This window comes from Coregonus clupeaformis, chromosome 16 (genome assembly GCF_020615455.1).
Source record: "Coregonus clupeaformis isolate EN_2021a chromosome 16, ASM2061545v1, whole genome shotgun sequence".
In the NCBI taxonomy this organism is placed as follows: domain Eukaryota; kingdom Metazoa; phylum Chordata; class Actinopteri; order Salmoniformes; family Salmonidae; genus Coregonus; species Coregonus clupeaformis.
Genome location: NC_059207.1, coordinates 43,972,670 through 43,988,200, shown reverse-complemented (window position 1 = coordinate 43,988,200; position 15,531 = coordinate 43,972,670). Strand labels below are relative to the sequence as shown.

The 15,531-nt window shown below is 42.0% G+C and overlaps 2 protein-coding genes across 2 annotated transcripts in view; one reads left to right on the top strand and one right to left on the bottom strand.

Annotated features, from left to right (window-relative positions):
- Window positions 1-9,559: 9,559 nt before the first annotated feature.
- LOC121584197 (claudin-4-like) lies at window positions 9,560-11,485 on the bottom strand. Its single transcript, XM_041900032.2, has one exon. It carries the CDS (start codon window positions 11,133-11,135, stop codon window positions 10,482-10,484), a length of 654 nt encoding a protein of 217 aa, XP_041755966.1. The 5' UTR covers window positions 11,136-11,485; the 3' UTR covers window positions 9,560-10,481.
- An 803-nt stretch (window positions 11,486-12,288) lies between these two features.
- LOC121584968 (septin-2) overlaps window positions 12,289-15,531 on the top strand; it is a 60,486-nt gene continuing 57,243 nt past the window's right edge. The window contains exon 1 of the mRNA XM_041901250.2: window positions 12,289-12,561. The gene's annotated coding sequence lies outside the window, so the exon portion shown is untranslated. The remainder of the gene's footprint in view (window positions 12,562-15,531) is intronic.

Here is a 15,531-nt window from a genome sequence, read left to right as displayed (position 1 = left end):
TGCTCCTACCAGACTCCTGTTATAGGAACTTCCTAACTGGGATTTAGAGGCTTGATATGAAAAAAAGTACAGTATTTTGTTATTCAGAATGTGAGTGCTCTTTATCTTTCTTTCTCTCCCTCTCCCCCTGTATCTCTCGGTCTGTCTGTCTGGCTTTCTGTCTATTTTTCACTGTAAGGTGTGCAGTGACCATCTGACCGTAATGCTGTGAGTGCTCCAGCAGGTGTGAGGTGTCAGAGGGTTTGTGACCTTAGTGATGTGGGGGATTATAGAGAGATGAGCTCATGCGTGGTCAATAGGGAAGTGACTTATGACCATAGGCCAAGGTTAGAGGAGAAAGGTCAGGTCATGAGAAACAACAACCCAGCCAAACTGCTAACCACTGCACTGGGTTAATGTTACCTTTAAGCACAGATTTTGGATCAGCTTACCCTCCCCAAATCCTAACCTTAACCATTAGGGGGGAGAAAGCAAAAAGAACCAGAGGAATATTTAGCTCCCTGTGCTCACCCCTCCTCTTCATGTCCCAATCTCTCTCCCTCAACTAGGTCAAGTTTACTGGTCACCAAAATGGCTTCTCTATGTGTCAGAAACCATGGTGTTCCTAATGCTATTGAGATTATTATAGGTGTATTGTATCGTTGTATTACATTGGTCACCTGGTTGAGAATAATATAATATATATAATATATAATATAATAATAATAATATAAGGTTGAGAATGAAATGTTTTGAGATGGAGTAGAATATTGGTAAGGCATAAGTTAATAAACATTATTTATCCCTACTCCCTACTATGTTTTTATTGTCAACATTTTGGATCAGTTTGGGTTGTTTTTTCTGTGAAGACTCTCCGAAAACCTTTTCAGAGAGAAACCATTTGTGATAGTTCATAAACACAGAAAGAAACATTCTTACACTTGTACACATAGTTAATCATGCTTTGTTCATTGCTGAATCACTGGCTGTTCGTAAATCCCTTCTCCCTGTCCCAGACAGGGGAGTGATGAGTGTGTGTGTGTCTTGGAATGTCCACAGGCTGGGCCTTTATTAGGCTCATCCATACCACCACATTATAGATCCTGTAGCTAGGCAACTGCAGGTCCTAAACCGTTACATGGCAAGGGCCCATTGAGTGACATTGCTTGCCCTGTTTGCCTCTTTTCTCTCTGGAATGGGGGTATTTTTAAAGGTGCACCCCCATCTCTACACACACACACACACACACACACACACACCCTGGCTTCGTCGCCCTCTGTGAGGTGGCTGGAGGAGTGGAACCAACAGTCCCACAATAACAGCCCAGAGAGCCAGCCCATTTCCAACAGACCAGGGACTGCTTCTTTGTGCCCAAACACCAAATACAAACCACAGTCTGAATGCCAATAGAGGGGGTTAGAGGAAGGGATGCAATACCTAGCTTGTCGTCATAGCGAAACATGTAAGTTGTGGATGGTCATCTGAAAGTTTATCAATGCACACATTCACAATGGAGTTCTATCAAGTGGGCTCTTGGCCACATTTGGCTAAAATGTCAATGACATACATGCAGTTGTTGGACCTACTTTTTCTCTACTAATAGTTGTGTTTTTTCACCAAAAGATAATCAGCCCAACTCACACTGTTCTTGTGAATGGCTTTTACATTCCCTAGTTATAAGTGGGCATATGACCCAGTAAGGGCTCTATTTTAACAAACCTAACGCATTGGTAAATCTAAGCGCTGGCGGTATTGCTATAGGTCTGGGGTAGGGTTTAATATTTTCCCTGCATCCTGGTAACCCGGTATTTACTGCCAAAACCAGAAGTGTCATTCAAAAGCATTATAACGCATATAAATAGGCCTATGTCTGGATTTGATTCGAGCTTTAATTTTAAATAATTCAAGCCTGATGAGCCATACATTAAATAAATGTTATGAGCCCTACATTAAAGACATTTAATGAGCCCAAGACCAAAGAAGCCCAAATGATTGTGCCTTATCCAATACATACATGATATAGGCTGTACATTATGCACGACAGAAAAACATAAAAGCCCATAGATGTAGCTAGCTATATCCTCTCTTGGGTAAATAAATGAAACTAGCTCCAGTAGGCTAATATTTTTGAGTGTGGACTGTATTACATTATATGAGTGGAATTACGCACATTGTTCATACCATGATAAAGCAGGGAGAGAACATGTGATTCTGGTGCTGCACATGCAGCCTACATTTACATTTTAGTAATTTAGCAGACGCTCGTATCCAGAGCGACTTACAATTAGTGAGTGCATACATTTTCTTTTTCATACTGGCCCCCCGTGGGAATCGAACCCACAACCCTGGCGTTGCAAGCGCCATGATCTACCAACTGAGCTACATTGGACCACACGAAATTACAAGTATAGGCTAGTGAATTTGATTTTAATTTTGAAATATAATAGGGCCTGTTTGTATAATTAGTAGGCTGACGCATAATACCTTTCATAATATTTCCCCTAATGTTTTAAGCCTACCTCCTCTTTCTCCATTGTTGCTTCATTCCTTCCTCGCTTTCAACAGGTCAATTAATTAAGTTTCGTTGTCCTTATCTTCATCATGCTAATGACATCCTTGAATAATATAGGACTAGAATTAGATGCAGAAGGCTTTTCACTTCTATTCAGGAAGATTGAATGGTTATGGGTCTGAATAAACAACTTCTATAGCCTACCGCCATTGCGCGTTTGCTCTTCGTTCAAACTACCAGTGAGTTCAATTGGCTGCTATATTTAACATTCAGCAAACAAGAGCTTGCGTCCCTCTTCGAATAGTCTATTGGTATAAGAAATGTTTTAAAAAAGTATGTCCAGCAAGCTATTCTAGTATAGCTTTTCATGCATAGGACTCCAAGAGCTAAAGATAGTGTTTTTTAAGGAGAGAGGCCAGCGTAGCACAGGTGCGTGCATATTGCGCAACAGACAGCGGCTATAAGTTAGAAGCTTATCATGCATAACCCATTAATCATTAGAGGTCCTCTGTAGCTCTGTTGCTCATACGTAAAAATGTATGCACACGTGACTGTAAGTCGCTTTGGATAAAAGCGTCTGCTAAATGGCATATTATAATGAGCTAAATACAAGGCTAATACTGCATTTAATGTATTACCTGAAAGAGGTAGGCTAGGACATCTTCATAAACTCAGCAAAAAAAGAAACGTCCCTTTTTCAGGACCCTGTCTTTCAAAGATAATTTGTAAAAATCAAAATAACTTCACAGATCTTCATTGTAAAGTGTTTCCCATGCTTGTTCAATTAACCATAAACAATTAATGAACATGCACCTGTGGAATGGTCCTTAAGACACTAACAGCTTCGGTAGGCAATTAAGGTCACAGTTATGAAAACTTAGGACACTAAAGAGGCCTTTCTACTGACTCTGAAAAACACCAAAAGAAAGATGCCCAGGGTCCCTGCTCATCTGTGTGAACATGCCTTAGGCATGCTGCAAGGAGGCAAGAGGACTGCAAATGTGGCCAGGGCAATAAATTGCAATGTCCGTACTGTGAGACGCCTAAGACAGCACTACAGGGAGACAGGACGGACAGCTGATCGTCCTCGCAGTGGCAGACCACGTGTAACAACCCATGCACAGGATCGGTACATCTGAACATCACACCTGCGGGACAGGTACAGGATGGCAACAACAACTGCCCGAGTTACACCAGGAACGCACAATCCCTCCATCACTGCTCAGACTGTCCGCAATAGGCTGAGAGAGGCTGGACTGAGGGCTTGTAGGCCTGTTGTAAGGCAGGTCCTCACCCGACATCACCGGCAACAACGTCGCCTATGGGCACAAACCCACCGTCACTGGACCAGACAGGACTGGCAAAAAGTGCTCTTCACTGACGAGTCGCGGTTTTGTCTCACCAGGGGTGATGGTCGGATTCACGTTTATCGTCGAAGGAATGAGCGGGATCGATTTGGAGGTGGAGGGTCCGTCATGGTCTGGGGCAGTGTGTCACAGCATCATCGGACTGAGATTGTTGTCATTGCAGGCAATCTCAACGTTGTGCGTTACAGGGAAGACATCCTCCTCCCTCATGTGGTACCCTTCCTGCAGGCTCATCCTGACATGACCCTCCAGCATGACAATGCCACCAGCCATACTGCTTGTTCCGTGCGTGATTTCCTGCAAGACAGGAATGTCAGTGTTCTGCCATGGCCAGCGAAGAGCCCGGATCTCAATCCCATTGAGCGCGTCTGGGACCTGTTGGATCGTAGGGTGAGGGCTACGGCCATTCCCCCCAGAAATGTCCGGGAACTTGCAGGTGCCTTGGTGGAAGAGTGGGGTAACATCTCACAGCAAGAACTGGCAAATCTGGTGCAGTCCATGAGGAGGAGATGCACTGCAGTACTTAATGCAGCTGGTGGCCACACCAGATACTGACTGTTACTTTAGATTTTGACCCCCCCTTTGTTCAGGGCCACATTATTCAATTTCTGTTAGTCACATGTCTGTGGAACGGCATTCGGTCTCTAAATTACTTTTGCATAGGCTATGCTGCAGCAAATGCAGGCCTATCTGTCACAAGAAAAAAGTGACCATGATAAGGTGATAGATCTACATGCATTGTGATCTGCGCTCCAATCAGAGATGGGCTGTCTTGGTAGCTGGGTTCTCGCCATTCAACCCTATTGGAAACATATGTTTACATTGCCAAAGCAAGTGAAATAGATAATAAACAAAAGTGAAATAAACAATAAAAATGAACAGTAAACATTAGACTCACAAAAGTTTCCAAGGAATAGAGAAATGTAAAATGTCATATTATGGCTATGCTACAATGTTGTAACAATGTGCAAATAGTTAAAGTACAAAGGGAAAATAAATCAACATAAATATGGGTTGTATTTACAATGGTGTTTGTTCTTCACTGGTTGCCCTTTTCTTGTGGCTACAGGTCACACATATTGCTGCTGTGATTGCACACTGTGGTATTTCTCCTAATAGATATGGGAGTTTATGAAAATGTGATTTGTTTTCAAATTCTTTGTGGGTCTGTGTAATCTGGGAGAAATATGTGTCTCTATGGTCATACGTTTGGCAGGAGGTTAGGAAGTGCAGCTCAGTTTCCACCTCATTTTGTGGGCAGTGTGCACATAGCCTGTCTTCTCATGAGAGCCAGGTCTGCCTACAGCAGCCTCTCAATAGCAAGGCAATGCTCACTGAGTCTGTACATACTCAAAGCATTCCTTAATTTTGGGTCAGTCACATTGGTCAGGTATTCTGCCACTGTGTACTCTCTGTTTAGGGCCAAATAGCATTTCAGTTTTCTCTGTTTTTTTGTTAATTCTTTCCAATGTGTCAAGTAATTCTCTTTTTGTTTTCTCATGATTTGTTTGGGTCTAATTGTGTTGCTGTCCTGGGGCTCTGTGGGGTCTGTTTGTGTGTGAACAGAGCCCCAGGACCAGCTTGCTTAGGGGACTCTTCTCTAGGTTAATCTCTCTGTAGGTGATGGCTTTGTTATGGAAAGTTTGGGAACCGCTTCCTTTTAGGTGGTTGTAAAATGTAATGGCTCTTTTCTGGATTTTGGTAGTTAGCGGGTATCATCCTAATTCTGCTCTGCATGCATTATTTGGTGTTTTATATTGTACACAGAGGATCTTTTTGCAGACGTCTGCATGCAGAGTCTCAATTTGGTGTTTGTCCCATTTTGTGAATTATTGGCTGGTGAGCGGACCTCAGACCTCACAACCATAAAGGGCAATGGTTTCTATAACTGATTCAGGTTTTTTTGCCAGGTCCTAATTGGGATGTCGAACTTTTGATGGCGTAGAAGGCCCTTCTTGCCTTGTCTCTCAGATTGTTCACAGATTTGTGGAAGTTACCTGTGGTGCTGATGTTTAGGCCGAGGTATGTATCGTTTTTTTGTGTGCTCTAGGGCATTGGTGTCTAGATGGAATTTGTATTTGTGGTCCTGGCAACTGGACCTTTTTTGGAACACCATTATTTTGTCTTACTAAGATTTACTGTCAAGGCCAGGTCTGACAGAATATGTGCAGAAGATCTAGATGCTGCTGTATGTCCTCCTTGGTTGGGGACAGAAGCACCAGATCATCAGCAAACAGTAGACATTTGACTTCAGATTCTAGTAGGGTGAGGCCGGGTACCAGCGCCAATTCGTTGATATACAGTGAGGGAAAAAAGTATTTAGTCAGCCACCAATTGTGCAAGTTCTCCCACTTAAAAAGATGAGAGAGGCCTGTAATTTTCATCATAGGTACACGTCAACTATGACAGACAAATTGAGGAAAAAAAATCCAGAAAATCACATTGTAGGATTTTTAATGAATTTATTTGCAAATGATGGTGGAAAATAAGTATTTGGTCACCTACAAACAAGCAAGATTTCTGGCTCTCACCGACCTGTAACTTCTTCTTTAAGAGGCTCCTCTGTCCTCCACTCATTACCTGTATTAATGGCACCTGTTTGAACTTGTTATCAGTATAAAAGACACCTGTCCACAACCTCAAACAGTCACACTCCAAACTCCACTATGGCCAAGACCAAAGAGCTGTCAAAGGACACCAGAAACAAAATTGTAGACCTGCACCAGGCTGGGAAGACTGAATCTGCAATAGGTAAGCAGCTTGGTTTGAAGAAATCAACTGTGGGAGCAATTATTAGGAAATGGAAGACATACAAGACCACTGATAATCTCCCTCGATCTGGGGCTCCACACAAGATCTCACCCCGTGGGGTCAAAATGATCACAAGAACGGTGAGCAAAAATCCCAGAACCACACGGGGGGACCTAGTGAATGACCTGCAGAGAGCTGGGACCAAAGTAACAAAGCCTACCATCAGTAACACACTACGCCGCCAGGGACTCAAATCCTGCAGTGCCAGACGTGTCCCCCTGCTTAAGCCAGTACATGTCCAGGCCCGTCTGAAGTTTGCTAGAGTGCATTTGGATGATCCAGAAGAGGATTGGGAGAATGTCATATGGTCAGATGAAACCAAAATATAACCTTTTGGTAAAAACTCAACTCGTTGTGTTTGGAGGACAAAGAATGCTGAGTTGCATCCAAAGAACACCATACCTACTGTGAAGCATGGGGTTGGAAACATCATGCTTTGGGGCTGTTTTTCTGCAAAGGGACCAGGACGACTGATCCGTTTAAAGGAAAGAATGAATGGGGCCATGTATCGTGAGATTTTGAGTGAAAACCTCCTTCCATCAGCAAGGGAATTGAAGATGAAACGTGGCTGGGTCTTTCAGCATGACAATGATCCCAAACACACCGCCCGGGCAACGAAGGAGTGGCTTCGTAAGAAGCATTTCAAGGTCCTGGAGTGGCCTAGCCAGTCTCCAGATCTCAACCCCATAGAAAATCTTTGGAGGGAGTTGAAAGTCTGTGTTGCCCAGCGACAGCCCCAAAACATCACTGCTCTAGAGGAGATCTGCATGGAGGAATGGGCCAAAATACCAGCAACAGTGTGTGAAAACCTTGTGAAGACTTACAGAAAACGTTTGACCTGTGTCATTGCCAACAAAGCGTACATAAGAAAGTATTGAGAAACTTTTGTTATTGACCAAATACTTATTTTCCACCATCATTTGCAAATAAATTCATTAAAAATCCTACAATGTGATTTTCTGGATTTTCTTTCTCTCATTTTGTCTGTCATAGTTGACGTGTACCTATGATGAAAATTACAGGCCTCTCTCATCTTTTTAAGTGGGAGAACTTGCACAATCGGTGGCTGACTAAATACTTTTTTTCCCCACTGTATATGTTGAAGAGGGTGGGTCTCAATCTGCAACCCTGTCTCACCTCACGGCCCTGTGGAAAGAAATTTTAACCGCACACTTGTTTTTTGTGTACATGGATCTTATAATGTTGTATTTTTTTCCCTCAACACCGCTTTTTATCAATTTGTATAGTAGAACCTCATGCCAAATTGAGTCAAGCTTTTTTGAAATCAACAAAGCATGAGAAGACTTTGCCTTTGTTTTGGTTTGTTTAATTTTCAATTAGGGTGTGCAGGGTGAATATGTGGTCTGTTGTATGGTAATTTGTAAAAAGCCAATTTTACATTTGCTCAGTACATTGTTTTCACTGAGGAAATGTATGAGTCTGCTGTTAATGATAATGCAGAGGATTTTCCCAAGGTTGCTGTTGACACATATCCCACGGTAGTTATTGGGGTCAAATTTGTCTCCACTTTTGTGGATTGGGGTGATCAGTCCTTGGTTCCAAAAATTGGGAAAATGTCAGAGCTGAGGATGATGGTCTGAGGATGAAGTTTAAGTATAGCCAATTGGAATTTGTGGTCTGTATATTTTATAATTTCATTGAGGATACCATTAACACCACAGGCCTTTTTGGGTTGGGTTTGTATTTTGTCCTGTAGTTCATTCAATGTAATTGGAGAATCCAGTGGGTTCTGGTAGCCTTTAATAACTGATTCTAAGATTTGTAGTTGATCATGTATATGTTTTTGCTGTTTGTTCTTTGTTTAGAGCCAAAAAGATTGGAGAAGAACATCTCTGTTTTGGATAGATAACTCTTTGTGTTGTTTGTTTAGTGTGTTCCAATTTTCCCAGAAGTGGTTAGATTCTATGGATTCTTCAATTATATTGAGCTGATTTCTGACGTGCTGTTCCTTCTTTTTCCGTAGTGTATTTCTGTATTGTTTTAGTGATTCACCATAGTGAAGGCGCAGGCTCAGGTTTTCTGGGTCTCTATGTTTTTTGTTGGATAGGTTTCTCAATTTCTTCCTTAGGTTTTTGCATTCTTCATCAAACCATTTGTCATTGTTGTTAATTTTCTTCGGTTTTCTGTTTGACATTTTTTGATTTGATAGGGAAGCTGAAAGGTCAAATATACTGTTTAGGCTTAAGTTTACACCTTCACTATTACAGTGACATTTTTTGTCCAGGAAGTTGTCTAAAAGGGATTGAATTTGTCTGCTCTATACCGAATTAACATACCCCCTGAGTCTCTTCCCTGATTCACACCTGGTAGTTTAGTGGATTGGACTACCAGCTCTCTGTAACCTAGAGGGCAACCAGTGGGTCCATCTCCTCTATACCATGTTTCTTGTAGGATGGCAAGTTGTTTTGCCACCCCAATCAGCCACTCTTAAACCACGTAATCACAATAACACAAAGGCCTACATAACCAAACCCACCCATTGGCGGGAACGAGCGATAGTGGTGGAAAGACAGACATGCGGGAAGACGTTTCCAGCACTTTACACGCCTGCTAAACAGCGCGGTGGGGAGAGGGAGAGCTGGCGGAAAGGGGGATGGGGTCGGGGAGTATTGTGCGCTGAACAGCAGAGCCCCACTCTAGCTGAATAGGTATTGTCATCTGGATTTCTATAGTTCACCAAAATAATGTATCCTGCTGTGGCGGCCAGGCTGGGGTTTGGGGAACCACGGTGGGAACTCGACGCATTGCGTGCAGGCCCAACCAGAAATAATATTAAGGACTTACAAACTACATGTTCTGATGTTTTGGTACCTTAATGTATTAATTCAACTACATTTCGATTAGTTTAAATGAAACACTTTCAAACAAATAATTTAAACAATATCAGTTTAATGTCAGTGTAACAACAGAAAGAAAAATATTGCATCAAATACATAATGGATCTTTACATCAAACATCTACAAAACCATTCAATAAAACAGCAGTTTATCATCAAAACCAGTCAGTAAAACAGCAGTGTATTCCTAAAATTCCGTGACAAGAAACACATCCAGCACAATATGTACAGATATAAAACACAAGTTAGCAAATATTTTAACGTTTTATTTTAAAATAATTTAGATTCCAGAATAGGTGTTGTGGACATCCTATATTTGACATCTAAATCTATGGTCCTAATTTGTGTAAAATATATGATTTTCCGCTGTTATAGACAAATGTAAGGATGCCTGAGTTGTGTTTTGGCTTGAAAATAGGCCAACATGTTTTTGTCGATCTTCCCACATGCAGCAAAAATCCATTGTCCAAAAACCTTTTAAGTGGTTTGGAGTGCAACCACTCTGAAGTCACTGTAGCCTACACTGAAGTAAAAAGACAGTGGATATATTCAGTCCTAAAAACTTCCTTTAGAAAAACAATTTCATTTCTCAATGCAAAGGATTATGAACAATTATAGAAAATATAGCCTAGGACATTTAAAAAAATACTGTACCTAAAACAAAGACGCTCCTTTTTGTCATTGGCCATCACTTTAGGCTATATCCAGAAGGATACGCATAGTCTCCAAAAGTTTATTTTCTTCTGTTTGCAAAAAAGGATGAATGAATATGTTTTCCAATATTGTGTTTAGTTTGAAGTCAGTGTTACAAAAGGGAATGATGCTTTCATTGATTTCAAAGTTCAGAGTAAACTGCAGGTGCAAAAAAATACGTTTTTCAAAATAGTTTTTCAAAAAACCACAGACCACATTTAAGCACAGCCTAGCCACCCCATCCTGAGGGTGAGACGCACGGCTACACGTAATTCCTTTTGTCATAGTCCCCGGTCCCGTTCGGTGTGGCCCGTTTGGTCGGGGCATATTTGGCCGAATAACCAGAATTCCCGTCAGAAGGACAGGAGCAGCAGAGCAGCGCGCCCCCGATCAGCAGGAGCGCCGTGGCCGCCCAACCGATGTAGAGCGCCGCCCCGATCTCCCTCTTCTTGGACGGGGGCACCTGTGGGTTGTAGAAGTCCGAGATTATGTTGTTGGCCATCCAGCAGAGAGGGACTAAAACAAACAAGCCACTGATGATGTAGATAACCCCTCCGGCGTTCACCACCCGGGCTTTGACGTTCTCGTCACGGATGCAGTTGGTGCACTGCGCCCCTGCGATCACCACCATTAGCCCCAGCACGCCAAACACACATGAGATGACGGTGAGGGCTCGGGCCGCCTGCAGGTCGTGGCCGAGCGCAAGGACCGAGTCGTGCACCTTGCACTGCATCTGGCCCGTGCTCTGCACCACACATGACATCCAGAGCCCATCCCAGATGGTCTGAGCCACCACAATGTTGGCCTCGATGAACGCCGTCACCTTCCACATGGGCAGCCCGCAAACGACCATCACCAGGAGCGAGCCAATTACGCACAGTCCCAGCCCAATGATCTCCAGTCCAGCGGACACCATCTTCGCTCCTTTTTAACGGATTGTTGTTATAATATTTGTCCTCCTCTGTGCGTAAACAACGCGTATCAATCGGGATGCTGCGCTTTAGGATATATAATCTTGAGTTAAGAACAGCGTCGATTTGTTTGAGACTCTGCACATCACTCGCTACAAATAGTCTACAAAAGTATGTCGTTTTAGTCAGAATGTTACTGACTGGCTGTAAAAACAACTGGTAGCATAGAGCTGCTGGACCACGGATATATTTTGAGTGGGTGTGGGCGACTACAGAAGCGCTAAAGCCAGAGGAAAAACTTTCACCCAATCAGAAGACAACGCATCCTCTTAGCCCCAATGAGGAGGCAGGGAAGTTGGATGAGAATGAACAAAGCCAGAGGAGCGCTTTGTGTGTGTTTACAGTTATTCCGAAGATGGTTTAGTATGTTATTCGGTTAAATATAGGGTTGGGAACAAACGTAAAGGGCACTTGTAAGACCAATTGACCGTAGTCTATAATAAAACAGATGTTCTAACCAAATTGATTATTACTGGAATAGCCTTGTCTAGGCCTACACAATAATTAAATTGTATAATTTCGAACCAAACATATAATTGTTGGGCTCTTATCTCCAATTCAGTAGAATTTAAGCACATAAAATGAATTGGTTGTACCCAGAGGCGACTGTATATAGCTCTATCCAGACCTGCAACATTTATAGCCTATTAAAATGACATTCAATGTAATTTTCTATTTTGTAGAATATTGTAACATTGTAATTTATTGGCTACAGAGTTGTAAGCCGGAGTAACGTTAGTTACGTTACAAATGTGTTTTTCTTATGGTAGGTTAGGTTCAGTGCATAATAAAGTCTATAGGCTATACAATACATCTAGGCTATCATAGAACATTTCTTGAAATATATTTTCTTGAAAAAAATGCATCCACCCCATGCACTCTCTCCCCAACTCAATGTTTTATTTTTTACTAAGTTTGCAATGACATCAAAACAATGTTGCCATTTAGGCTACTTTGCGTACAGTAGACAAGGCTTGTTACATTGTTACTGTTGCGATGCATGCTAAATGGAGTAGGCTAGGAGAAGGAACGTGTCCTCCTCCCTAACGACCAAAGCGTGTCAAGACATCAATCTGACGTCATCATCCATCAACAACCATAACCGCCTTGTGTAGAAACTGAGAAGCATGGCTGCCATCTTGGACGTTAAACTACCTATAGGCTACCTATTGTTGCGCTTCCACCCTAGCTTGAGCCGCAATGGACCCAGTGGCACTGACTCCCACCCGTGAAAACAGACAAACGGGCATCATGGGGCGGAACAATTGAGCAGTTTCCGAAATCTCTTTCCTAGCCTGGGATAGAAAGAAGAGGGGAAAATACTTCAGTTTATTTACTTCAGTTTATTTCCATTTCATAAATTACACACAGGTAAGGTCTCAAACGCTCGTATATTAATGTTTGTCTACCGAATGAGTCTGATTAAAAGAGAAAAGGGATTGAGCGTCTTGAGCGAGATCACCGATAGTTGAAACTTGGCAACATGACACCACTCACTGGAGGATAAACTGTTGCATGCTAAAGTTTGACATGAAACAAATAGTTTCATAGTGCTTCGCAAGTTGAATTGATAGGCCTGTTTCCTATTTAAGATCAGATACAATGTTTCCATATACAGTATATGCAATTATGCCTAACATATTCCTATTCATTTGAGCGTTAAATTCTTCATAGAGTCTCGTGTGTTTGCAAAATGTCAATCTTTCCCAAACTGGGTGTGGACGTCAAAACTCAAGGCCAAAACATTTCCGCTACATTACAAATATCCTAACTTGTCATTCAAGGAAGGAACATTGAAAACACAAAATCATAATACAAAATGATAAACCACAAATTTTACTTATGACAATATTGACATTGACAATAACAGTGATTCTGAGAGTCAGATTTTTCACTTTAAAGGGTAGGTAACATAAATGTACCACATGTAACAAATGGATTTGCATTAGAATACACATCAAAAGTCCCAATGCAAAGTTACACCTCACTTTTCTATTTTTTGAGTTATTACATAAAACTGATCAGAATTCCGAAGAATGAAGAAGTCATGCAGGAAAAACATTTGCGGGGTTTGACATAATATGGAGGACCTGACGAGCCAGCCTATTTCCTATCATTCTAAACTCCAACATAAATAACTTAATGTAAAATGTGTATATCAAACCAAATCGTTTTCACCCATGACTACTGGTTTCAATTACATTTTCAGCAAACTTACAAGCAAATACTTTATGAAATTATTGTTACAAATCAGCTTGCAAGGTTGCTAGCTAACTAGCCTGCTAACGTTAGCCCTACCAGACTGCTAACGTTACGTTAGCGCTACATGAGTCAGCCAGTGCATTCAACACCTTGCTTACAGCTACATTAAAGTAAACCAAAGTTTGGAAATACATAACGCCATCTAACCAGTTATCAAATAATGTTACTGGTATATGCAGTTATCTTAGCCAGCAAGCCAGCCAGCTAAAGTTAATTATTTTTGGCATGCTAGCTAGCCTAGCCAGCTAACTACCCTAGCTAGCCAACTACCACGGTCGACATAGCTAAGCAGTAAGCCAGAGAATAACTTGGCTAGCACAGGCAGGAACCCACAGAATACAACAACAAAAAGCCAGCAGATATCCAGTGTAGAGAGCGGAGACTTGCCGATTGACGGCTGAGTTAGTTACCAAAGTCAAAGAAGAGCCAAGGAGAGGCCTTCAGAGAGAGAGGCTGTTTCACCAGCCGAGGGAGAGTCAGTTAATCCAATAGTGAGCTAAATCCACATTGAATTTATCCGGTTTATCTCCATCACTGCTGAAACTCGCAATGTAACGACCGGTAGGCCGGTAGGAAATGGAGGTTGCAGGCTTCACGTTCAAGCTTGGCACAGCACCTGGTTTCAGTCAGTCTCACTCCAAATCCTGGCTTCCACTAAGCCATCAAAGTCCTCCGGGGTGAAATGAGCACCGCATACAGTAGACGTGCGCACTGTTCCCATACTCCAATCCGCTTACTTCAACTGGACAAACCAGTCCCACTTCAAAGCTAGCTTCTTGTTTTTGGGCCACAAATGAGTCGTAACCCTGTCCTTGTGGGTATTACTGCACTAGCTACGAACGACAGAAAACTACTACAACCAAACGCACAGGAGAATAGGAGATGCAGTTTTTTGGATGAATTCATATGGTTTCTTCTTCGTGGATGTACATAGTAGCTCACAAGTGCCAATACTTGGTTTGGAATGTAATTACATGCTAGCATGGCTGGTAGCTAACGTTAGCCAGCTGGAACATAGCTAGGTAGCACCGGTTCTCCATATGACGTTGAGAAATAGTGCATTGTGGGTAGTTCAGAAGATATCTAGAAATAAGTTAATAAATATGTAAAAATGCTAAAACATAACTACATAATTTAACATAATAATCGTAACATAATAATCATAACATAATCGTGACTACAACTACAGTGCTATGAAAAAGTATTTGCCCCCTTTCTAATTTTCTCTACTTTTGCATATTTGTGATACTGAATGTTATCAGATCTTCAACCAAAACCTAATATTAGATAAAGGGAACATAAGTGAACAAATAACACAACAATTACATATTTATTTCATTTATTTCATAAACAAAGTTATGCAACACCCAATTCCCCTGTGTGAAAAAGTAATTGCCCCCTTACACTCAATAACTGGTTGTGCCACCTTTAGCTGCAATGACTCCAACCAAATGCTTCCTGTAGTTGTTGATCAGTCTCTCACGTCGCTGTGGAGGAATTTTGGCCCACTCTTCCATGCAGAACTGCTTTAACTCAGTGACATGTGGGTTTTCAAGCATGAACTGCTCGTTTCAAGTCCTGCCACAACATCTCAATTGGGATTAGGTCTGCACTTTGACTAGGCCATTCCAAAACTTCCAATTTGTTGCTTTTTAGCAATTTTCATGTAGACTTGATTGTGTGTTTTGGATCATTGTCTTGCTGCATGACCCAGCTGCGCTTCAGCTTCAGACGGATGGTCTGACATTCTCCTGTAGAATTCTCTGATACAGAGCAGAATTCATGGTTCCTTCTATTAAGGCAAGTCGTCCAGGTCCTGAGGCAGCAAAGCATCCCCAAACCATCACAACACCACCACCATGCTTGACCTTTGGTATGATGTTCTTACTGTGGAATGCAGAGTTTGGTTTTCGCCAGGCATTACTGGAACCATGTCGTCCAAAAAGTTATACTTTTGAATCATCTGTCCATAGAACGTTCTTCCAAGAGTCTTGATGATCATCCAGGTGCTTTTGGCAAACTTGAGTCAACTTTTTGGACGAGATGGGTCCCATTATGCCTGGCGAAAACCAAACACTG